The 21,376-nt window shown below is 52.7% G+C and overlaps 8 protein-coding genes across 8 annotated transcripts; 3 read left to right on the forward strand and 5 right to left on the reverse strand.

Annotated features, from left to right (window-relative positions):
* Positions 1 to 14: 14 nt before the first annotated feature.
* On the reverse strand, positions 15 to 2,255 carry BKA58DRAFT_372356 (anaphase promoting complex subunit 8). The gene is made up of 2 exons (XM_046169119.1): positions 2,046 to 2,255; positions 15 to 1,994 (listed from the first exon to the last, which is right to left on the reverse strand). The coding sequence occupies exons 1-2, from the start codon at positions 2,144 to 2,146 to the stop codon at positions 152 to 154; spliced, it is 1,944 nt and encodes a 647-aa protein (XP_046030770.1). The 5' UTR covers positions 2,147 to 2,255; the 3' UTR covers positions 15 to 151.
* A 15-nt stretch (positions 2,256 to 2,270) lies between these two features.
* On the forward strand, positions 2,271 to 3,669 carry BKA58DRAFT_372358 (farnesyl pyrophosphate synthetase). The gene is made up of 2 exons (XM_046169120.1): positions 2,271 to 2,530; positions 2,587 to 3,669. Exons 1-2 carry the CDS (start codon positions 2,417 to 2,419, stop codon positions 3,514 to 3,516), a joined length of 1,044 nt encoding a protein of 347 aa, XP_046030771.1. The 5' UTR covers positions 2,271 to 2,416; the 3' UTR covers positions 3,517 to 3,669.
* BKA58DRAFT_372359 (uncharacterized protein) lies at positions 3,670 to 6,854 on the forward strand. Its single transcript, XM_046169121.1, has 2 exons — positions 3,670 to 5,202; positions 5,252 to 6,854. The coding sequence occupies exons 1-2, from the start codon at positions 4,083 to 4,085 to the stop codon at positions 6,688 to 6,690; spliced, it is 2,559 nt and encodes an 852-aa protein (XP_046030772.1). The 5' UTR covers positions 3,670 to 4,082; the 3' UTR covers positions 6,691 to 6,854.
* A 1-nt stretch (position 6,855) lies between these two features.
* On the forward strand, positions 6,856 to 8,054 carry BKA58DRAFT_350336 (indole-diterpene biosynthesis protein-like protein PaxU; the record flags this gene model as incomplete). Its single annotated transcript, XM_046168516.1, has 2 exons — positions 6,856 to 7,425; positions 7,477 to 8,054. The coding sequence occupies exons 1-2, from the start codon at positions 7,131 to 7,133 to the stop codon at positions 8,052 to 8,054; spliced, it is 873 nt and encodes a 290-aa protein (XP_046030773.1). The 5' UTR covers positions 6,856 to 7,130.
* BKA58DRAFT_328152 (ribokinase) lies at positions 7,998 to 9,192 on the reverse strand. The gene is made up of 2 exons (XM_046168117.1): positions 8,460 to 9,192; positions 7,998 to 8,408 (listed from the first exon to the last, which is right to left on the reverse strand). Exons 1-2 carry the CDS (start codon positions 9,162 to 9,164, stop codon positions 8,133 to 8,135), a joined length of 981 nt encoding a protein of 326 aa, XP_046030774.1. The 5' UTR covers positions 9,165 to 9,192; the 3' UTR covers positions 7,998 to 8,132.
* A 1,201-nt stretch (positions 9,193 to 10,393) lies between these two features.
* On the reverse strand, positions 10,394 to 15,263 carry BKA58DRAFT_372364 (uncharacterized protein). Its single transcript, XM_046169122.1, has one exon. The coding sequence runs from the start codon at positions 15,105 to 15,107 to the stop codon at positions 10,851 to 10,853; it is 4,257 nt and encodes a 1,418-aa protein (XP_046030775.1). The 5' UTR covers positions 15,108 to 15,263; the 3' UTR covers positions 10,394 to 10,850.
* Positions 15,264 to 15,407: 144 nt separating this feature from the next.
* BKA58DRAFT_328159 (uncharacterized protein) lies at positions 15,408 to 18,091 on the reverse strand. Its single transcript, XM_046168118.1, has 2 exons — positions 17,167 to 18,091; positions 15,408 to 17,058 (listed from the first exon to the last, which is right to left on the reverse strand). Exons 1-2 carry the CDS (start codon positions 17,796 to 17,798, stop codon positions 15,465 to 15,467), a joined length of 2,226 nt encoding a protein of 741 aa, XP_046030776.1. The 5' UTR covers positions 17,799 to 18,091; the 3' UTR covers positions 15,408 to 15,464.
* A 166-nt stretch (positions 18,092 to 18,257) lies between these two features.
* Positions 18,258 to 20,263, reverse strand: BKA58DRAFT_372367 (cytochrome P450). Its single transcript, XM_046169123.1, has 3 exons — positions 19,739 to 20,263; positions 18,814 to 19,690; positions 18,258 to 18,755 (listed from the first exon to the last, which is right to left on the reverse strand). Exons 1-3 carry the CDS (start codon positions 20,102 to 20,104, stop codon positions 18,415 to 18,417), a joined length of 1,584 nt encoding a protein of 527 aa, XP_046030777.1. The 5' UTR covers positions 20,105 to 20,263; the 3' UTR covers positions 18,258 to 18,414.
* Between the last annotated feature and the right edge of the window lie 1,113 nt (positions 20,264 to 21,376).

Genomic DNA, 21,376 nt, shown 5'->3' on the forward strand with positions numbered 1-21,376 from the left:
ATTGGACCAAATAATGATGAACTGGAAATGTATTAAGATCCTGCAATGCGCTATCAAGTAGTAATATGTGATACATGCTGCGATCCAGTATTGCTTGGGTATCATACCTGTACGCCTGCAAATGCCCAAACTATCGAGACGCTGTATCAAATCAATCTTCCGCGTCTCCTCCGCCGCGCTCCATACGTGCTCTGATGTCTCTCACTAGTGCTTTCGCGTCTTCTACCTCTACGCCGTCTTGACAGAGCTCGTTCGCCAGCTCCATTGCCCGTTGGTACATGCCGCGCATATACTCCCATCGAGCGAGCCAAAGTCGGGCTTTGCTTGTCGTTGCAGTAACACCAACACCACCGGCGGCTTCAGAGCCCACTTCTTCGTAGTCTGGCCCTTCTTCTTGCGCAAGCACTAGTTCCATGTATGCCGCACATTCGTTCATGTTGTTTATCCTCTCGTACAGCAGGGCGATCTGGTAGAGTACCTCGGGGTCGAGAATACCTCCACCAAGACCAGTAACCTCGCTACTGCCGAAAGAGGCACCAACACCGGCATCATAGTATGAGCCTGCGACCAACGCGCGTTTGTATGACCGGATGCCATTCATGATCTTGCCCACTTTGCCAAAACACTGGCCGACCGCCATCCATAGTTTCGGATCGTAAGGTCGCAGGGCAGCGGCGCGTTGGTGATAGAAAAGGGCGTACGAGTGCATCTCCAGCATTTCGTATGTCTGACCAAGTCCGTACCAGGCGCGATAGTCCTTGCGATTGACATCAACAGCGCGACGATATGATTCAATAGCGGCGTGGGTGTTCTTCATCTCCACGAACTCATGGCCCATAAGCGTCCAAGCGGAAAGGAAGGTCCGATCTAACGTCAGAGCTCGCCGGAAGTACATGACAGCTTTCTCATGCTCCGATTTGAGAGAGTAGTAGTTGCCCACCACGCAACATGTCTCCGGTCGGAATTTGTCGGTCGCTGTGGCGAGCTGCGCCAGGAAGGCAAGCTTGGGTCGCATGCCCATGACATACAAGATGTTGGAGTAATTGTCGAGATGATCGACCCGATGTGGATCTGATACGAGCAAGTCTGAAAAGATCTGTTCGGCATCGTCGAAGTCTTTGTTGTGGTAGTGGAGCAATGCCCGTTGGGTCTTGAGAAAGGCCGATGATGGAAAGATGGTCAATATTTGCGACAGCGAAGTGTGGATCTGTTCGTTGACTACGTAGAGCTCCTGCGACGAGGTAACGTGGAAGATGAAGGTCATGAGGTTTTGCGGTAGGCGTGTGACGATGCCGTTGAGCTCTTCCATGGTGGTTAGAAGTGCTTGTAGCTCCTGCCATGCACCCCAGTTGTAGGTATATTGGTGGACACTTTTGATCAAGTAGTCGATGGCGAGCTGCTCGTTCTTTCCCTTGGCCAGGACCATGCCGTATAGATACTCCAGCCAGCCCTGCGGTTGGCGCCCGCTGTTGGGCAGGTCTCTGAACCACTCTTCAAGGACAGCAGATACTGTAGGCAGCTCCTTGTTCAAGGTGACGCCTCCATCTTGAGGGCCGAGAATCATCTCGCTGTCCTCGTTCATGCGCTTCTCCCCTGCGATGTATTTTGCATACAAGGCAAGGAACAGTGCCTTCTGACTGATACCCTTCATTGTATCGTTGGAAAGCTTGGACTTGGATGGCGTGACCATCTTCGCCTTTCCCTTGGCGCCCTGCTTTGACTTTGCTGTAGGCGTAGCAGGTGCCTGTGAGGCGCCCTTGGGCAGAGGGCCAGGCAGGAAGACGGCGGCGCATCGATCGTATTCGCGGCAGTCGAAGTATGTCTTGGCGAGGAGGAACTTGTGCGTCTCACGTGCTTCTAGACGTGCTTCGATGGGGTCTTTGCGTACGAGATTGGGTGTTTGCGGCGGTTGCGCATCCGACATGGGGGAGTCGACGTCGGTGTCCGAGCCTTCATCATCGGCCGATGGGAGCGAATCGAGTAATTCTGCGGCCCTTGTCAATATCAGCATGCAAAAGTCAGTCTACGCAGCCAATTGCACTCACCATTTCGCCGAGTGGTAGAGGCAGCGCTCTGTGCAGCCGATGACGGCGTCCTGGAGCTGGGCCTTGAGTTGGGCCTCGTCGGCCGGCGATAGAGTTCCCATCGCGTCGATATCAGGAAGAGATTGCTATTTCCGCACTCTAGATCATGGTTCAGGGCTCTATCGCGTGATGTCGCTGCCGCCGATGCGCGTGTTGATGGGGAGCTTCCTGTCGTGGTAGGGTGGGGCACAAACAATGCCCCGGCGAGCGGTTAAAGGTTGCGCCGCTGCGCCGCGGAAATTAGCCCCTTCACCGCCCGCACCCCTACATCTGCTACTGCCCCTCTATCTTGAACACTGTTCTGCAAAGATACTCAATTCACTGCGTTCAAGATGCCGACCACACTCAAGGAGTTCGAGAGCGTATGGCCGCGCATTGTGGCCGACCTTCAGGAGCACTGCAAATCATACAAGCTGCCCCAGCAGTCCCTTGATTGGTTTACCAAGGTAGATATATGCCGAAGAGCGCATTCAGGGTCCAGCTCGCTCACCACATCCCATAGTCACTGGACTACAACACCGTCGGCGGAAAATGCAACCGTGGCATGTCTGTTATCGACACCACTTCAATTCTGCAGAACAAGTCTCTTGACCCATCATCAGAAGAGTACTTCCGTGCTGCCCTGCTCGGATGGATGATCGAACTCCTCCAGGCTTTCTTCCTGGTTTCGGACGATATCATGGACTCTTCAAAGACCCGTCGTGGCAATCCCTGCTGGTACCTTGCACCCAAGGTCGGCATGATCGCCATCAACGACGCCTTCATGCTGGAGTCAGCCATTTACGTGCTCCTCAAGAAGCACTTCCGTCAGGAGAAGAGCTACGTCGACATGATTGAGCTGTTCCACGAGGTCACATTCCAGACCGAGTGCGGTCAATTGTGTGACCTTTTGACTGCCCCCGAAGACGATGTCAACCTTGACAACTTTAGTCTTGACAAGTTCACCTTCATCGTCATCTACAAGACTGCCTATTACTCTTTCTACCTCCCAGTCGCACTGGCGCTCTACTATGCTGGTGCAGCTACACCAAAGAACCTCCAGACCGCAGAAGACATTCTCATCCCCATGGGCGAATACTTCCAAGCACAAGACGACTACCTCGATGCATTTGCTGACCCCACCGTTCTCGGCAAGATTGGCACTGACATCATGGACAACAAGTGCTCATGGTTGATTAACCAGGCCCTTAAGAAGGTCACTCCGGAGCAACGAAAGGTGCTAGAGGACAACTACGGTCAGAAGGACTCGCAAAAGGAGGCCAAGGTCAAGGAGCTGTATCATGAGCTTAAGCTGAAGGAGTTCTACGAGCAGTGGGAAGAAGAGCGCGTTACCGATCTGAGGGCGAAGATCGACAAGGTTGATGAGAGCGAGGGCTTGAAGAAGGTGGTCTTCGAGACTTTCCTCCAGAAGATCTACAAGAGGAGCAAGTAAGCTGATGACTAATTATACCATATGAGAAAAAAACCTCGAGTGCCCACAGAATCCAACGAACTGTTAGAATCACCTCGTGGCTCACAGCATCTTGTTCACATTGATCAACTATAATGCCATCAACACTATTCCTGCACACAATTAGTACTGATGCTAGGCGTGAGTGATGAAGGAACTTTGCACATCCAAGGGCATCCACGTGGGCGAATCGCGCTAGGCGCGGGCCGGCCTAAGTGGAGCGAGTCATCCCACCAGCTGTCGCGAGATCCAGTGACGCCGCGTCGCGATTGTGGACCACGAAGGTTTCGTCCCATTGCCATCAAAACAACAACACGAACGCCTCTCGTGCTCGCGCAGTCACACCCGACGAGCACTATGACCTATTCTTATATTTGCGCTAAGCGCAATCTGAAGGACGGTGGCACTTGATAAGATGGGGGCCAGATTCTGCGGCTCAGGCGCCCTGTCAATCAAAGTGGCGTGGTTGACGATTCCCCGTCCCGTGTACACGACCCTACTGGAAGTTTCCTTTCGTGTCCTGGCTCTCATTGTTTTACTGGGCTACGATGTTCTCCAACTTCGCCAGTGCAATATCTGGCAGTGCTTCAGAGAGGACAAGCAAAGATGAAGGAGCTTCACTCACGTCGGTGCTCGAGACACCTACCCTACGCGTTGAATTGGCTCTTCTCGTCCTCCTCAGTATCGATGTCATGCGAAATGATCTCACGGCTACCTTCGAAGCATACGACAACCCCGAACCGAAACCCTCCGTTGCAACCCGGCAGCCCGCACCCAAGACTGGAGCCCAGGCCCCAGATCTCATGGCCTTCGACGAGTCGAGAAAGACTACGAAACCAGCGCCTCCTACTAGGCAAACATCACATGAACATGAGTCCACACAAATGCAGGCTTTGCGACGGAGTGCCTTGACCTTCTTCGACAAATGGCGGGCGAGCGTTATGCATCGCATATGCGAGGTCCTCTCTGTTCGGGGAGAGACTGTCCGGCAAGCCAAAGCAAAGCGGAAGCAAATGCTAGACCAAGCCGACAGGCAAAATCAGGGCATCTCTTCGCTCATCGATTTCGACGATCTCGATCCCTTCGCAAACGCGACTCCCACACGACCCAAGAACCCAAGACACGGACACTATGAGGTGATTGAGACTAGACTGCTGGCTCTTGAGCAAGACAAGCGCGTGCTGGTGTTACACTGCCTCTTGCTGCTCCTATTGAGCTTGGAGCAATACTCGGCGTATTCGCGCATTTTGCTGCTACGTCTCGCAAGCAGTCTGAAACTAGAGGCTGATTTGCTCGCCGAGCATGAGAAATCGGTTGCACAAGGTCTCTTGGCGACGGCTGCCTCTCAGATGGACGCCGAAGCGACAGCCAAGACCCAGGCGTCAAATGATGCTGTGTCACGCCGTTGGAAGGTTGGTCTCGCGACTGTGGGTGGTGCGGTCTTGATTGGTGTTACTGGTGGCCTTGCTGCGCCTTTACTGGCCGCGGGCCTGGGTACTGTCATGGGTGGACTGGGCCTTGGAGTCGTTTCAACGTACCTTGGTGCGTTAGCGGGCAGTTCAGTGCTCGTTGGATCACTATTCGGAGCCTACGGTGCGAAGATGACAGGGCGTTTGATGGACCAGTATGCGAAAGAGGTTCAGGATTTTGAGTTTCTTCCAGTCCAAGGTATTTCAAGGTCAGAGATAAAGCGATACCTTGAAGCTAAATGTACCAGATCCCGATCGACCGACGGTTCAACGTGAGCTCGATTGGGCTGATGAGCAAGATGCTCGTGACCCCCAGAAACGTGAACAGCACCGATTGCGCGTATCCATTGGTGTCAGCGGCTGGCTAAGCTCGCCCTCCGACGTCAGTAAGCCCTGGGAGGTCGTCGACTCTGGCACAACTGAGCCATTCGCATTGCGTTTCGAGCTTGACGCCATGCTGCGTCTCGGCAACTCCCTCAACGACGTACTCTTCGGATACGCTTTCGATGGTGTCACATACACTGTCGTCAGTCGTACGCTTCTTGGCGCGCTGTACGCAGGTCTGTGGCCTCTTGGCCTTGTCAAAGCTGCCAGTGTCTTGGATAACCCCTTTCTTGTTGCACTCGCACGAGCCGACAAGGCTGGTAAGGTGCTTGCACATGCTCTTATCGATGGAGTGCAAGGGAAGCGACCTGTCACACTTACTGGATACTCAGTAGGTGCACGTGTCGTATACGCGTGTCTGATCGAGCTTGCAGAACAACATGCGTTCGGTCTTGTGGAGTCAGCCGTTCTCATGGGTACACCTGCTCCTGCCAACAGCAAGCGTTGGAGGCAGATACGATCGGTCGTTGCGGGTCGCGTCGTCAATGTTCATAGTACAGAAGACTACGTACTCGGCTTTCTTTATCGGTCGGCAAAGCTACAGGTAGGTGTCGCTGGTCTACAAAAGATCGAAAATGTCCATGGCGTGGAGAATATCGATGTAAGCAAGCTTGTCAGTGGCCACGACCAGTATCGGTATCTGGTCGGTACGATACTGGTCAAGGTTGGACTCGGCGATGTGGACTTCAACAAGGTAGCTGAGCAAGAACGTGCTCTCGAAGAGGCGGAAAGGCGAAAGAAACAAGCTCAAAAGGAGGCCAAACGCAAGGCAACGACTGAGAAAACAAAAGAGCCTGTCGTCAAGCCTCAGCCCCGAAGTCGGCCGGTTGCTGCGACTCAGGACTCTTCGAACTCTCTGATAGATCTTACAGAGCCAGAGCCGACTAAAGCATCAGTCTCCAACAGCGATCTATCTGGTCTTTCCTTCACCTCAACTGGTGTACCCGCGACTGAGCGACCCTCTCTCAATGTCGAAGCATCAGTCCCGGCTCGCCATAAAATGCACACGGAAGAACCCAGAAGCACACCCGATACCAAAACAGATTCTTTTCCTCAACTACACGACCAGTTCAGTCCCGAGAACTCGACTGTTCGACTGCAAAAGAAAGGAACTGAAGTTGCTGTTACCGAGGTTCTTGTCGTGGAAGGAAGTGACTCTGCTAAGGCTGAGAGTGTTGGTAACGAGCATGACGATGAATTTGACGACTTCGACTACGATGCTGAAGAAGTGAGTAGCGAGTTCGGAGAACTCAGCATGGTAGAGCCACTGCCTATGGACGATTTCGATTATGGCTTGATGTAAGGGCATGTTGCAAAGCTCGATTAGCGATACCCACCGGCTCATTCCCTGAGAGCTTCAGGGTCAGCGCATGTGTTGAGATCATAATGAGAGAACTCGTGCATATAGTCATGTGTCCAAGTGAACGTAGACCAATCACGTCCTTATAAGGGCTCGCAAGATCCACCTAACCTGACTAGTGGCTGTCGGATGGTACGCCTCGATTATGCACATTCCTTGTATGCCGGCTTACATGCAAGGCACCAGCGTTCCTTTGAAGTAGACACGATACGCATCTTCAAGCCTCGGGTGATGCTATGGATTAGTGAACATGCACAGCGATATAAAGTCAGGTGTTCAATCAAGTTCAAGGATACCAGTCTACATCCTATATTTACTGGTTCAACACAAACAAGCACTGTGGCGCAAATACCAAGCGTCTTACTGACCTTAACATATTGACCATGTCAACGGCGACACATCCGGCATCTAAGCTACCGCCACCATCTTTCTCTAAACTCGGTCCGCGCATGTCCCTTTACACCCCACCATCGCACGCCACCGGCGAACTCATCATCCTATGTACGTGGCTCGGCGCAGCTCGGAAGCACATCGACAAATACATCTCAGCCTACCTTACCATCGCACCCAATGCCAAAATCCTACTCATCCAAAGCGACGTAACATCCGTCACAAGCTCCTACCCTAACCAACGCAAAGACATCATGCCAGCCGTCGAAGTCGTCCGCGGTGTGCTAAGTGAATGCACTTACCCAACAACTACCGTCCTCTCTCCAACTCTGACAAAAGGTCATACTACAAAGTACCCACCAAACCCCAAAATCCTCATCCACACCTTCTCAAACGGCGGCCCCATCTCCGCAACCGCCCTCCTGCTCGCCCTTCATACCCAGATCTCCACACCCTTACCCATCACCGGCATCATCATGGACTCCGGTCCCGCAGCAGGATACTACTGGAAATCCTACAACGCCATGGTTCTCTCCCTGCCATCAGGTCTCCTCCGATCAGCAGGCTACGTCTTCGTTCACGGTATCCTATTAATCTTGTTCGCGAGTGTAGCATTGGGGCGGTATGAGTATCCTGAAGTACTGGTTCGTCGGACGCTGCTAGATGAGAGGTTCGTTTGTGATGGTGGGAGGGGTGGGAATGCGAAAGGGAGGGTGTGTTATTTGTATAGCAAGGCTGATCGGATGACGGATTGGGAGGATGTTGTTGGACATGCGGATATGGCGAAGGAGAAGGGGTGGGATGTGGGAGAGGTGGTGTTTGAGGGGACGCCACATTGTGGGCATTTGGTGGGGAATGATGGGGCCTATGTTGGGGAGATGGGGAGGATGTGGGAAGGAAGGGCATTTGCGTGTTGAAGAGACAAGTAGCTGGTCGATTGCTCTCCTTTTACATAGGAGAGCTATTTGTCGGCTCCGCTCTCATATTCTTGTTGACTATGAATCTGGCACTTCATCCGCCCATGGTATACTCGATTGTGCTCCCGCTTTCTGTACCGTCATTGACGCCGCTCTGTTGGCATGCGCAATCGCGGCGTCGAGATCAAAGTCTGCTCCTCGTGCCATTGCTTTCCAGCGCGCGACGGCAACTGTGTAGGCCCCCGCAAACGTGTCGCCTGCGGCTGTTGTGTCAACAACCTTGACTTTTCGTGCCGGTACAATATGACCTTGCTGAGATATCTCCTGCTGCTTTGCCGTCTTGTAGAACACACCCTAAACAACGGAATTAGTACGAGTCAAATTGCACATTGGGGGACTGCTTACCTCGCCACCAAGCGTAATAATAACGTTCTTAACCCCCCTTGCAATGAATACAGCAGCAACCTCATCCCACGAAGTCGGCTTCTCAATCCCCGACAAAATCATAGCTTCCGTCTCGTTAACGATAAGATGCCCTAACCCATGATACGCTTCATCCGGCAACGGCACTGCGGGCGCAGGGTTAATAATAGTCTCAACGCCCTTCTCCCTCGCCGTCTTCATATTATGCAGCACAACCTGCAATGGCAATTCCAGCTGGAAAAGCGCAACCCCCGCATCCTCATCCACAAGATCTTGCACCTCAACATCTCCATTCGCACCAGGGCAGAACATAATCCTATTCTCCCCTGAACCGGTCTCGACGATAATCACCGCAACACCCGTCTTCTTCCCCTTCAGAATCTGTACCTTCTCCGTCGACAACCCATCTTCGCGTAGGGCTTTCAAGAACCCTTCGTGGAACTCATCGTCACCAACTGCACCCACCATTCTGACTTCGACATCGGAGTCTTGGGACGAGGAAGCTTGGGCTCTGGTGCGAGAGAGACGCGCACATGCGACGGCTTGGTTTGCGCCTTTCCCGCCCCAGCCAATGTTGAAGGATTCACTGGTCAGCGTTTCGCCGCCGATGGGGACACGGGCCGTGCGGGTTACGAGGTCGACGTTGAGAGAGCCGATGACGGATATGACTGCTGGTTTGGAAGACATTTTGGATGTTGGGTTTTGAGGTTGTGAGGCTTGTGGTGAGGATCTTGTATGGGACCTGCGATGAGGCTCTGGGAGGTTAGCCGAGGGCGCTAGATGAATTGGGTTAGCTGAGCCGACACTGTGGGGTGAGCTGAATGACGCGTTAGAATGCTGGGCTGAGAGATCTTGTATTGATTCGATGAATCCGATTGCGAGGTTCCAAAAAGCAGATGAGAAAATCACATCTGTGTTTTCGTGTTGAAGCTTTTCAGCGCCTGTACCCAGGTACCTGGGTAGTCTCCCTGATCACCAGAACTTCGACATTTGCGAGCAACCTCTGACAGCATCTACACAAACTCTTTGTCTAACATATCAACACAACATCATCGTCCCAAGACTATCTCTCATCATGCCTTTGATCTCATCCTAGACCTGAATCCCGAGGATTCCGACCACCTCCATATATCCTCAGACCGCTGGCAAGATCAAGAAACAACAATAACTCTCGTCACAAAGCAAAATCCAAAGGGAAGAAAACCATCCCTACGATCTACACAGAGACCCCCTCAAAATTTCCCTGAAGATAAACCATTCCCAAACCCTCGCACAACTAGGCGATCAACTCACCCATCTACCACCCCGAACCCAGAATCTAAGTCTCGTCCTACCGCATGATCCGCCTGGCGCTAAGCTCTTGATGCCAACAATCTCCCTCCCAACAAGATACATAACCCGCCTATCCATCAAAGTTCTGCCTCCCACCTCCCCGGGATACGAGCCCACGCCCCAGGATTGGAGCGGGCTTAGCCAGGCCTGGCGCGATGCATTCTCCTGTCTACAAGGTCAGCATCACATTGAAACCGTGCTGCTAGACCTCCACGGTATAGATCACTTCTCGATACCAAACCTCGTTCCGCTTCTACAAGAGGTGACTACGGGGCTGTACACGAGAATGGAAGAAGTGAGCGGGAGGGAGTTGGTTTTTTGGTATCGTGGGTGCGGAGAGGCAGGCAGAGGAAGTGAAAAAAAGGCGCAGTTGCCGGGTAAGTAGGAGGATGAATTGTTTGAGGAGGAGTTGGCTGATGCGCTGCGGGAGCGTGGGGGAGGTTAGGTGGGTTAGAACGTATGTGGGAGTTTTGGTGGGAGGTTTGTTACGTGGCTGAGCAGCATCATCGGATAGGACTTCGACTTCTCGTCGCTACTGCTTTCTGGTCAATTGTTCTACGGAGTGACGTTGACATCGCGCAAGACTGGAAATATAGATAAATGACGTAAGTATTTGATAAGATAAGCCTCGTAAGCGTGGTGCTCATGATGCTCGTTAACATAAATAGGGTATCGTGTCCCTTTGTACAAAGGTATATACAACAAAAGTTTTCCCAAGTCCAACCATGCCAAAAACACCATGCGATGCAATATTCCATACAAAAGCCGAAGAGGACTCGGAGAACATCAGTTCAGATGTGCCTTCTTCCTGCCTCTTTTCTCACCCTCCTTTCTCATGCGCCCCAATCTGGTCCCGCTATCAGGTTGGCTTGCCCTCCACCACGTCAGGGGTTTAATCTTGACATACCAACCGCATTCCTCCAACGTTTCGATTCTCTGTTTCGAGTTGATATTGCGAATCTGTTCCGTTGCTACGAGGGGCGCGTGATGTCCTGGTGCGAAGAACTCGCGTTCAGCGTCGCCCCGAAGCGCTGGACTTAGTCATGAGAAGAAGTATTTCGATTCTCGGAGACGAGATACGTCCCAGCCGCCCTTTTGTGGAACGGGCGGGAAGCTGAGTGGGATCCATACTTGAATCGTGCCCTGATCGGCAGCAATGCGGGATGCAGGTTTCTTCTTTACTGCATAACGACCGCCTTGGGGATCTTTTGCAAGATCTTCGGCGCCCTCTTCCACGATGTCCATCGTAGACTCAGTGGTGGTGACGGCGTCCTCTTCTTCGCCCAAGGCTTCATCCTTGACCTGTGTTTCCCTGTCGGCTGACTTCTTATCTTTGGTCTCCCCGAGAAGACTGAGCCTATATGAGTGGAGTGCCTTGGGATCCTGATTCTCAAGCCAGATGCTGGTAGGTGTGACCATCTCTTCGCCCTGCTTCCTCTTCTCGGGATCTTCACTCTTTAGAAGCTCTTGCCGCTTAGCCTCGAGCGCAACTTCCTCAAATGAAGCATCTCCATGCCGTGAGCCACCAGCTTTCGAAAGGATGCCCTTAGCTTGACGGCGCTCATATCTCCATAGGGTAATTTTCCGACTAACATCCGCGCCAATATGAAGGGTGGCACGGTACATAGCCCCTGCATAACGCGCGGTGAACTCTGCGGCGAGGCGGTCGACAATGTCTTCGGTGTGCATTCGTACAAAGGCATCGCGGAGGATAACATTGAGGTTGGGGATGTCGGAAGCGTGCGTCCAGAAACTGTCGTGTACGGCGGCGAAGTCAAGACCCATCTCGCTGGCCTTCAACGCCGAGAGCAACATGTGACTCGCATCGAGAGAGTGAATGAAGTTGGGTGGAAACGCTTGAAGTTGTTTGCGTTTGTCCACTTCGTCCTGCTGAGACTTCTTGGCGACTGTAATGTCTTGGATCTTGGTTTTGATCTTTTGATACCCATCTTTCCTATAAGGCTGCACAATGGGCATCTTTAGCGGGGTAGTCCAGATGATGCTAGTCGTAAAGCTCTCCATGGCCTTGTTGAGTTGCTTTAGTTGACCTGCAGAGACCTTTTGTGGCGCCTTAAATTTCGGATCGTATAGTGCTCCGGAAGGGTCCGCGCCGTCGAAGCGGTCTTTAATCCGTTTGATTTGCTCAGCAGTGATTGATGTTGTTATGCGCTCGCCGCATTCGCCAAGCCAGTATTGGATTTCCTGGGCACCATTGAAGATTTTACCCAAGGCATCAAAGATTTTGTAGGCAATGTACAACGCGACGGTTCCGAGCGAAGTAACCTGTTTTGTAGGCTCGAATTGAGGGAACAGGTTGCGTAGCTCGTCTTGCACCTGCTGCTTCGCACCCATGAAGGTAACGCCATAGACATTTGTCATGACGGTTCGCTTCACAACTTTGCGTGTAATGTGACCGTTGATGAAGCAAGCTTGTGCTAGACCTTTCTCGGCATCTTTTGCGACCATCTCTTTGACAAGTTCAGCCACACCAGTGTAAATATCCTGTGGTCTGTCGGAAGGCTCAAGGTTGACCTGACGAGCACCGGCGTAGTCACCACCAAGCGCTGCGTAATGTTGAAGTCCGTTGCATGTTCCATCTTGATGAACAGGTAACTGTGAAACAAAACGAGTCGGATCAGGCAGATCATGGGCCTTCTTCAGCTCCATGCAGCAAGCCAAGCATTGCCATGGGTCTTCCGCATGGGTCCACCACCGTCTGCCGTCCAAAGGACTTGTTGCAGAGTCGTAGATCTCTTCCAGATTATCCATGGTGAACTGTTCACGTTCTCGCAGACTAGCCTTATCGTAGCCGTAAAGGTTGGCGAGATGGATCTTGAGCCACTGTAAGCCGACCGTACCGAGTTCTTTGCCATTCGCAAACTTGAGGAGTCCTCTCGAGATATCGGATCCAATGTGATTGAGAATAGGTGGAATCGGATAGGCACGACCTCGGAAGTCGACGCTATGTGGAAAGAATATCTGCTTCTCGTTCAGATATGCTCGTGCCGTCTCTAGCTGGAAGTTTTGGAAACACCGCTGCGAATGCAGACCACCCACACTATTCTCGTATTCCTTCAGAGCCCTGCCCCACTTCGCCCGTTCCTGTAATGTGGCGTCACCAGAAGGCTCTTTGGGACGTTTGAGGTTAGTAACAGAGTCTTCTCCTACAAGAGACCCGATACTCTCGCCAGAGTTCCACGCATGAGCCATGACCTCAAAGACGGGAGCATTGATCTGCCAAGGTACACGGCCGAGCACGTCCAGACCAGCCATGACTTTGTTCATGTCACCGTTCTCAATGGCTGACTTGGCATAAGCACGCTGTGCGCTATCACCAGCCTTCTGGCGAACTACCTTCTGCGGGATGGTGTAGTACCCTCCATCCTCAAAACTGGACCATGATTTTGGCTCAACTACCATCGGCAGCCTGACTGAATGGATGCTATGCACAGAATCGGTTCGTAGCTTGGCAATGAGCTCATGGTGAGGCACAAGTAAGCCGAGCTTTTTGCCTTGATGATATCCGACTGCATGATGGAAGGCGGCCATATTACGGGACAACGTTTTGCCAGTCCTGGGGTCGTTTGCGGTCACAGTAAGGGTTGCGCTTTGAAGCAAAAGCTCCAAGCAGAGAGCTCCGATCCGGGTTCGAACGGATAGTGGTATATCAGCCTTTTCGATTTGATAGCTCATCTTCGGAAGTGCTGATGTAGAAGAAGCCTCTTCGGTCTCTTTGGTCTCTTTAGAAAGTTTCTCAACCAAATTCATCCGGGTCTGCTTGCGCTGCTTGCGGAGGAAAGCGTCACGTCTCGTCTGTGACTCGGCGTTGAGGTAGTCTTGGACGTCGGTACCGATGGAAACAGACAGAGCGGCAACTTTATAGGCGGAGTTGTCTTCGTCTTTGCCCTTTACTGCAGCCTGAGTAGCGCGAGCAACCGTGATTGCAGCCAACTTTTCAGGCCTGCACCTCTCCAGCCAAACACCGTAGGAGAGGGCGTCGTCACGCGTCTTGGCCTTTTCGGGATCGGACAAAACTTCCTTAACGCTTGCAATGCGCTGCTTGAACAGCGGTACGAGGGCCGAGTACCAGCCGTACATGATGGCCTGTATGGGCTTGGAGTTCATAACGCCATATATGCCAATATCTTTCATCTTTTCATCTTCTTGTTTCCACCTCTCGACAGCAGCTTCTATTCCATCCTGTTCTATCTTCAGTTGTCGTGCGTATGCGTAGGCCCTGTCCTTGTCTTCTTGCGTCCCAGGCATATCATGCGGGTAGGGAACGCTCGAGCCATCGTCGAACATGGTAAGGGCTTGCTTCAGCGAGTCGAGACCCATGCCCTTCTGCCTCACGGGTTTGATGGGCTGTGCTGGATTGGACACCAGGCCGTGGTCTATAAGGTTCTTGCGACCGGAGGGAGTGGCAACGTGGAGATCCTGGACCTGTTCGACCGAGGGAGGTTCGTTGAATGACTCTGGTTGCAGGCGAATCAGCAAGTCCCACTCTTCGTCGGAGAATTCGGGGGAGGCGTTGATCTGATCGAGAACATGTTCGCCGTGTCTGCGTGCGGTTGCAATGTACTCCCGTACTGCTTCTTCCTGTGCGCCCCCTTCTAGGAAGCTCATAGCGGACCGGATCAGGGAAACAAAAGTTTGCGCATTCGGCTGGATGCCCTTGGCGACCATGTTGTTCTTGTACCAGTCTTGGACCTTCCGCATGCCCTCGACACTTGGGTCCATCTGGCTGCTTTCGAGCAGCGTCTGCAGATAGACATTGTTGGCATCCAAGAGCTCTGCAGCCTGGGGATTGAAGACGGAGGCGAGGCGGGCAATGATGCTGGCAGCGCGGTCCAGGCGGCCGACCCGCAGACAGGCGTAGAGGTTCTGGTGTAGCTCGATCGGGTCGGCACCGAGGCCGTAGACCGAACGCATCGGGGGGGATGCCGCTAACGTGTCACGCACGACGAGGGGATTCGTAGCGTCCCATGCCTGGAGCCGCGACAGCTCGGGCGATTGGAACTGGCGTCCTAGCGACAACGCAAACGGATCGAAGGGGAGGGCCGAGGGCGGTGGGGGTTGCATCTGCGCAGACGTGGCGAGGGAGCGTGTCTCGTGCCGTGACGACAGTGAAGTCGGCCGTTGCCGCTGCCGTTGCCGTTGGCTCGAATCGTGTGTATGTGAGGTCGTCTTGCGGGAGAGCGCTGGGCAGAGCCATGGCAGCGTCAATTGCTGCGAGAGCGTCGAGGGCGTCGTGTAGGCATTTCTGCGGATGTTCCGCCCTACTGCTCGCGAGAGCATGTCGTGCGAGGGAGCGTGGCGCGTGCAAGTCTATGGGGTATTAAACAGATAAGAAAGAAAGAAAACCCAGACTGCTCAACGCCAGAAGACAAGTGGAAGACACGATGCAGGGAATCGAGGGTATCAACTGGACGTCGAGTTGCCTCGCAGTTGAAGATTCTCCTTCATGGAAATTTTGGCCGACCATCAGATCCATGCCCGCGTCATCACCGAAACGGCATCGCCCCACCTTGGCAACTTGCTCGCCACCCGAGCCCACTAGCCACGGCCCTGCGCCTCTAGCACGAGATGATTACACAACACATCCAAGTCTGTCGAGTGAAAGTGGCATTATACAAAGATACACTTGGAATGAACTTATAGCCCTTCTGCACTTTCAGCTGTGGGCCTCGTGATGGTCCTCTCCCTTGTCGACGTCGCCACACTGGGCAGCGCATCCTCAATCAGCTTCTCCAATTCATCGTCAATAGGCGCATCAAACATGTCCACCTCCCTCGTCTCATCATCCACCCAGTCACTACCGTCCTCGTCTCCAAAGCAGAACAAATCGCTAGCCTCATCCACAACAATCTTCTTATGCTTACCTGTGGGTATCTTGCAGCCTCCAATCTCTGCGCGGAACAAGTCGGCATATTCTTTCGCCACGGTTGATATGTTCGCGGGAGCAATCTGTTTTCCGTCGTAGAGAAGATGCGGTAGGTGAGGTATCTCGGGCAGGTCGCCTCTGAAAGGCAGCGCTTGGTGGAGAGGCACTGAGCCTGGGATAACTGGCGGTTCGGGGTTTTGAGGTGGCTTGGGTGGTGCATCGGCGCGCAGAAACGGTGCTGCATCTGTCTCCTGTGGTACGGCTGGAACTCCTTTGCCGTCCTCAGATGGTGTCGCAGAGAATTCCTCGGGAACGTGATACAACTCGTTGTGGATGGTGACCAGTGCATTGTCCATCGCTGCAGGATACAGAAGCGAATAACCCCGCGCTCGCATAAATTCGAGCATGTACTCTGTCCATGCTGGGAGTGTCTCAGACACCAACTTTCCCCGAGATGTTGACTTGACTGACTCCTGATGCTTCACAACACGGTTGCTGAGGAATGAATGCCACTCGGCCCATTTGTCCCCCAGCAGCAACGCCGCATGACTGTTCGGAGCCTGCCACATGTAAGGCACGCTCTTAGTGTCAGGATACAATTTCTTGTACCGATCAGTGTGCATGTCGCTGGTCGAAGGAGCCTCCAACTTTGTCTTGCCATCTAAGAGCACTTGCGGTAACTCTAGGCTCATGCCCATGAGCTTTTCGTTATCCTCTGCACCGTAAGTAGAGTATTTGTATTCCAACAACGCATACTTGACGAAATGGAAGTACTGTGGCGATAGCTGAGCCTGCGGTGAGAGCAGTAACATGTGTGAGTTGACTGTGCTTGCAGGGTAGAACAACTCCAAGAATCGTATCGCAGATTCTTCTTGATCATGGTGGTGAGTGGAGATGCGGCGTCTGACGCTGAGACCGCTTCCTGCCGTTGGGTTGTCAGTCTTTGGGGGCCATTTGAAGCTTTCAATGTGCTCCTTCACAGATACATCGAGCTCGGCTGGTAGCTCAATCGTGATGCGGGGCAATTTCAGACCGCTGTAATCCGCATCTTTGATCGACTCCAGCAATCGAAGAACACTCGATGAGCCCGACGGGACTTGGATCAGAATGTCTACGGTGGGATCGTGCCAGTGCTTGAGCGAGCCGGCATCAAGTCGCGAGACCCAGGCAAAATCCTCCAATCTATCCTTTGGTACTTCAACGAGAGGCGTGTTCAGCACACCGGTTTTAGATCGCATGCCTCGCACGAAGAATGCATCTTCAGACATGGAGTCATCGATAATGACTGCTTGTGGGTGCAGGAAGCTATTGATGTGCGACATGGCTCCTGTGACCGCCCTCTCGGCGCGCACATCGGTACTGTACCTATAAGCAGCCTTTGATTAGCCCTTACTGTTCTTGAACACTTCATGCAGTCTAGACATGCGCTTGCCACGACGACGCTGCTCAGGTACTTTGGGCGAGTGTACGTACTCTGTATAATCCGGCCGCGCATCATGCCACATAGCAGGACACTTGGCCTTGTCTATCCCATTTATCTCTAGCAAATCTTCTATTGGAATATCCTCCCTCCCCATGAAAGCCGCGTGTACGTGGTTCCTGTTCCATTGCGACATGTCGCACACCATCGGCAAAAGCGTCGAAACGCTCTTCAGATTTGACATAGCAAACAGTATGTTCCTGTTCTTCTTTTCGTAGCCACCCGTTGCCGAAGCAGACGAGCGTAGCGAGCTAGCAAGACGGAAGAAGCGTATCTGCCCATCGTATGCATGCGGGATTGGATCTCCGCGTCTAGGTTTTTGTATGCCGGGGGGCGGTCCCGTAGGTTCGTTGTCATTGTCGGCCGCGCCCGGCTTCTGATAGGTCGATGAGATGGGCCGTCCGCGATATTGTGGTTCAATCGGGTCTTCGAGGTCGTCTGAGCTGCCGTGGAAGCAGTAGTATAAGAGGAACAAGGCGACTATTCCGAGTAATATTCTTCTCCGTCGCCAGCGGAATGTGTGGTTCCACATCGACCAGCTTGACTGTCGCGCGGGTTTGTATCGGTGGTCATCGTCTTTCTTACCCAACTCTTCATCGCCTGGAAGCGTCGTTTTTCGATACATGACGCCGGCGGTGGCGCTTTTCTGCAATCACGCGTTTTACGAGGCTTTTCTATCCACTAACATCCAGTGAAGCTGCCCATGACGATATCGGGAAAAATGTCGCGTGCGATTCTTTCTACGTGCGGACGGCGGACGGCGGGAGCTGTGCGTGCATGCGACGGGGTTGCCGACCTCAGCTACGAGGATACTGCGGGGGGGTCCAGGTAGAGGAGAACAGATACGAAAATAAGGCGATCATGGAAACAACATGTTGGGAGGTGCAAGGACGAGTCAAAGGCGTGTCGAAGGCAGTGAGGGAGGTCATGCTGGAGATGTGATGACCCTCGATTCATTGTCCTCCCGGAAAGCACATCCCTGCAACGCATCATCCCGCTCGCTTGCAGTTGCCGGCCACGTGCCGCCTACGCTACTGCGAACCCTCTTCTGCTTCCCTCACAATTGTCGTGTCGTCCCAGGAAACCCACATGAGCGGCCTTATTATCGATTCTCGACTGCTCGTATCGCTACGATCATCACGCCAATGCGCAACACAGCTGTGCAGCTTACGGACGCCAAAAGCCGTTGAGATTAATTAATACATCCACGTTGGACTAATCTACCCATCCAAATCCAACGCTCACACCTTCTCATGCTCAGCCAATCGCTCATCTGCCGCCTTAAGAGCCTCACGCAGTACCTGCTCATTCCGCGGCTTGAAGAGAATCTGATAAGGCCGGCACATGGTCACCAGACTGGTAGGATCTGAGCTGCCTCGGACAGGATGCACGTCCACCTCCGACTCCTGCACAAGCTCAAAGCTGTTCAGCATGCGTAGGAAGACGAGATATAGCTCGCGATTGGCCAACAGTGAGCCCGCGCACATTCTATACCCTAACCCGTATGTGTGCAGAGGAGCATCGGGCTGCTCCAACCAACGCTCTGGGCGGAACTCGTCTGGGTCGCTCCAGACTTCGGGATCTGTGTTGTAGTCAGTATCGCCTTCCTTGGCAAATGGGCGAGAGTGAGAATAGCTTACCCATGTTGCACGCCCATGCGTTCAGATATATCGTGCTGCCAGCTGGGATAAGCTTGCCCTCATACATGACATCCTTGATTGTTGCACGCGGCAGCGCCAAACGTAGTACGGTATAGTAGCGCAGACACTCTCTGACCAGTGCGACGATGTATCCGCACTTCTGGTCATCATACGCATCTGCCAAAGGTTCGTCCTCCGAGTACAACTTTCGGATCTCCTGGATAGCCTTCTCTTGAATATCCGGTCTCTGAGCCAGCAACGCGACACTCCATTGTACAAGGGTCGTGATTGTGTCTAGCCCGCCAGACAACATTGTCAAACTGATGGACGTCAACTCCTCCTTGTTCAATGCGGCTTCCTTGTCCTGGATGATGTTGGCCTGGATACATGTCTTGTGGGTACCTTTCTCCATCCGTTCGTCCAATTCGCGGTTCAACTTCGTCAGGTACACGTCCCTTCGGCGCCGGTGCTCTTTCGCAGACTTAGTGCCAGAGCTGAACGGGTTCAATCTCAGCAGCGGAATGTAGTCTTGCAAGTTTCCAGTCGTACTGCGGAACTTCGAGATGGCAGCTTCAACCTCGCATATCTCATGGAACATGGGGTCGTGACGACTGCTCATCCGCGTTCCCCAATTGAGAGTCAATGCAAGAGATAGAGAGAGGCGCTCGATCATGGGCATGGGATTTACCCCAACGGTGCCGGCTTGTCCTGACTCGAATCCGTCTTTTACAAACTCCTTCGTTTCAAGATCTAGGTGGTCGATGTATGTCGCAATCGACGGCTTGTTAAGCGCGGCAGCAGCGCCCTTTCTCCTCCGCTTGAGCGAGTCATTGAAGGGCGAAGTACCGATTGTCGTACCAGCAGTGTTTGAAAGTACCTAATCTCAATCAGAGTCATGTCAACACGCCCATATCTCTCCGCTTACCTTGTGGAACGTCCAGAAAACGGGTCTTGAACTGAGCGCCTGGCTATTTCCACCAAAGATCTTCCTTGCAGCCTCGGCGCTGTTCACTACAATCACCGGCTCGTTGCCAAGTTGAATCTGGTACACGGCGCCAAACGTTCTGCTCCATTCTCGGTACTTCTCTGCCGCGTTGTACTTGATATCTGGGATATTACCAACCAAGGGCCAGTTTGTGGGCCCCGTAAAGCCTTTGATCCGCCGCGAGTATCGCACATATTCGTTTCCGACAAGGTAAAATAAAGGAATAAGTATCAACAAGACGAACAGAGTGCGAATTGGATGGTCTGCAAACTGCGATGATAGCAGTGGAAGAATAGTGGAGATCATGGTGTTCGCTAGTGGCTCCTTGCAGCGCTTACCGAAACCAACAGGATGGTCAGAGGTTGGTGATGGGCCACGACACGATAGTATGCTTTTACTAGCAAGAGCCGGACATTCTATATATCTACCGTTCTTACTTTATGGCGGCTTCCCCGGGCTTGATGTGGGCGAGGCCGGCTAATGCGGGGAAGAAGGTCCGCTGTTGGGGCCGCGGAATTAGGCGACGGGGAGTGCGGAACTAGAGCGCGGAGGCAGCATTACGCTAGCCATTGTCGGTTGCTCTCAACATTTTCGAGGACAGGTTGAAGTTGCCGCTTTCGTAATCCAGAACGAACGTTATGTTTTCGAGCACTCAACGTGCCATGTTGGTCTAATCACCGCTGTCTGCACCCACTCTTCGCCTAAGTACCACTTCCCACATCTCCGCCTCTCGTTGTCGCATCACACCCATGACATCCTCATAGTTATCCTAGAGCAACTGTTTCAGAGCAAGCTGCTGTCATGGATCACTCGACTCATAGATTGATATAGCTGGGTTGCCTTACGGCACACTCGGCTCAACGTCAGTGCACCGCGATGCCGTTGCCGTGTATTACTTAATACGGTCATCTCATGGGCTTCACGGACTCACCAACACGACGATCCAACACCGCTGTAACTCCTGACTCAAAGGCATGCCGTGTAGTTATCTGGGTAAGTACCTTGCGAGAGTCTCATCTCTGGTACCCGGGATGCGACTCGCGAACGGGAACGCACGTGGATGTGTGGGTATCGTAATGAGTCCTCTTACAATGTTGGTGCATCGTCTACTCATCTGTTGCTCGTGTTTTGGAGTCATACACAAGAAAGCGCAAGTATAAATTGCTGTAGGTATTCGCGAATTTCTCTGCTGTTATCATTCACTGCAAACACTCTGGATACTATTGCAATCCTCCAAATATTTCCGACATACCAGAACCTCCATCATGCCCGAAAACGAACACACATGGCACACAGGCCCCCCAGCAGAGCCACCTTCCATCGGTATACAAGGTGAGGTCGCACATAACGAGCTCGCAGAATGGCTCAATATCAAAGACCGTCGGGTTCCCGATCCAAGCGACATTGGAACACTTGGAACATTTCACTTGTTCCAATTTGCAAGCAATGGACTCATTAACGTGTCACTAGGTGCCGTTAAGTCGGGGTTTGGATATTTGACTGATACCAACAAGGAAACGTATCTCACGCAGTCCATCAATCGCAAGTAGACTATTTCATAGTATCAGCTTAAGGATT

Source organism: Alternaria rosae (assembly GCF_020736505.1).
Source record: "Alternaria rosae strain MPI-PUGE-AT-0040 chromosome Unknown BKA58scaffold_1, whole genome shotgun sequence".
NCBI classification, from domain to species: Eukaryota; Fungi; Ascomycota; class Dothideomycetes; order Pleosporales; family Pleosporaceae; genus Alternaria; species Alternaria rosae.

What these genes read in the sequence shown, in the direction of transcription:
- BKA58DRAFT_372364 (XM_046169122.1), bottom strand. Translation starts at nt 15,107, where the DNA reads ATGCTCTCGCGAGCAGTAGGGCGGAACATCCGCAGAAATGCCTACACG.
- BKA58DRAFT_328152 (XM_046168117.1), bottom strand. Translation starts at nt 9,164, where the DNA reads ATGTCTTCCAAACCAGCAGTCATATCCGTCATCGGCTCTCTCAACGTC. An exon ending in TTATTACGCTTGGTGGCGAG is followed by an intron (nt 8,409 to 8,459) that starts GTAAGCAGTCCC and finishes TCCGTTGTTTAG; the next exon opens with GGTGTGTTCTACAAGACGGC.
- BKA58DRAFT_328159 (XM_046168118.1), bottom strand. Translation starts at nt 17,798, where the DNA reads ATGTATCGAAAAACGACGCTTCCAGGCGATGAAGAGTTGGGTAAGAAA. An exon ending in GCGCGGCCGGATTATACAGA is followed by an intron (nt 17,059 to 17,166) that starts GTACGTACACTC and finishes GGCTGCTTATAG; the next exon opens with GTACAGTACCGATGTGCGCG.
- BKA58DRAFT_372356 (XM_046169119.1), bottom strand. Translation starts at nt 2,146, where the DNA reads ATGGGAACTCTATCGCCGGCCGACGAGGCCCAACTCAAGGCCCAGCTC. An exon ending in CTCTACCACTCGGCGAAATG is followed by an intron (nt 1,995 to 2,045) that starts GTGAGTGCAATT and finishes GATATTGACAAG; the next exon opens with GGCCGCAGAATTACTCGATT.
- BKA58DRAFT_372367 (XM_046169123.1), bottom strand. Translation starts at nt 20,104, where the DNA reads ATGATCTCCACTATTCTTCCACTGCTATCATCGCAGTTTGCAGACCAT. An exon ending in TTTTCTGGACGTTCCACAAG is followed by an intron (nt 19,691 to 19,738) that starts GTAAGCGGAGAG and finishes GATTGAGATTAG; the next exon opens with GTACTTTCAAACACTGCTGG. An exon ending in CGCATGGGCGTGCAACATGG is followed by an intron (nt 18,756 to 18,813) that starts GTAAGCTATTCT and finishes ACTACAACACAG; the next exon opens with ATCCCGAAGTCTGGAGCGAC.
- BKA58DRAFT_372358 (XM_046169120.1), top strand. Translation starts at nt 2,417, where the DNA reads ATGCCGACCACACTCAAGGAGTTCGAGAGCGTATGGCCGCGCATTGTG. An exon ending in CCCTTGATTGGTTTACCAAG is followed by an intron (nt 2,531 to 2,586) that starts GTAGATATATGC and finishes CACATCCCATAG; the next exon opens with TCACTGGACTACAACACCGT.
- BKA58DRAFT_372359 (XM_046169121.1), top strand. Translation starts at nt 4,083, where the DNA reads ATGTTCTCCAACTTCGCCAGTGCAATATCTGGCAGTGCTTCAGAGAGG. An exon ending in TGAGTTTCTTCCAGTCCAAG is followed by an intron (nt 5,203 to 5,251) that starts GTATTTCAAGGT and finishes TAAATGTACCAG; the next exon opens with ATCCCGATCGACCGACGGTT.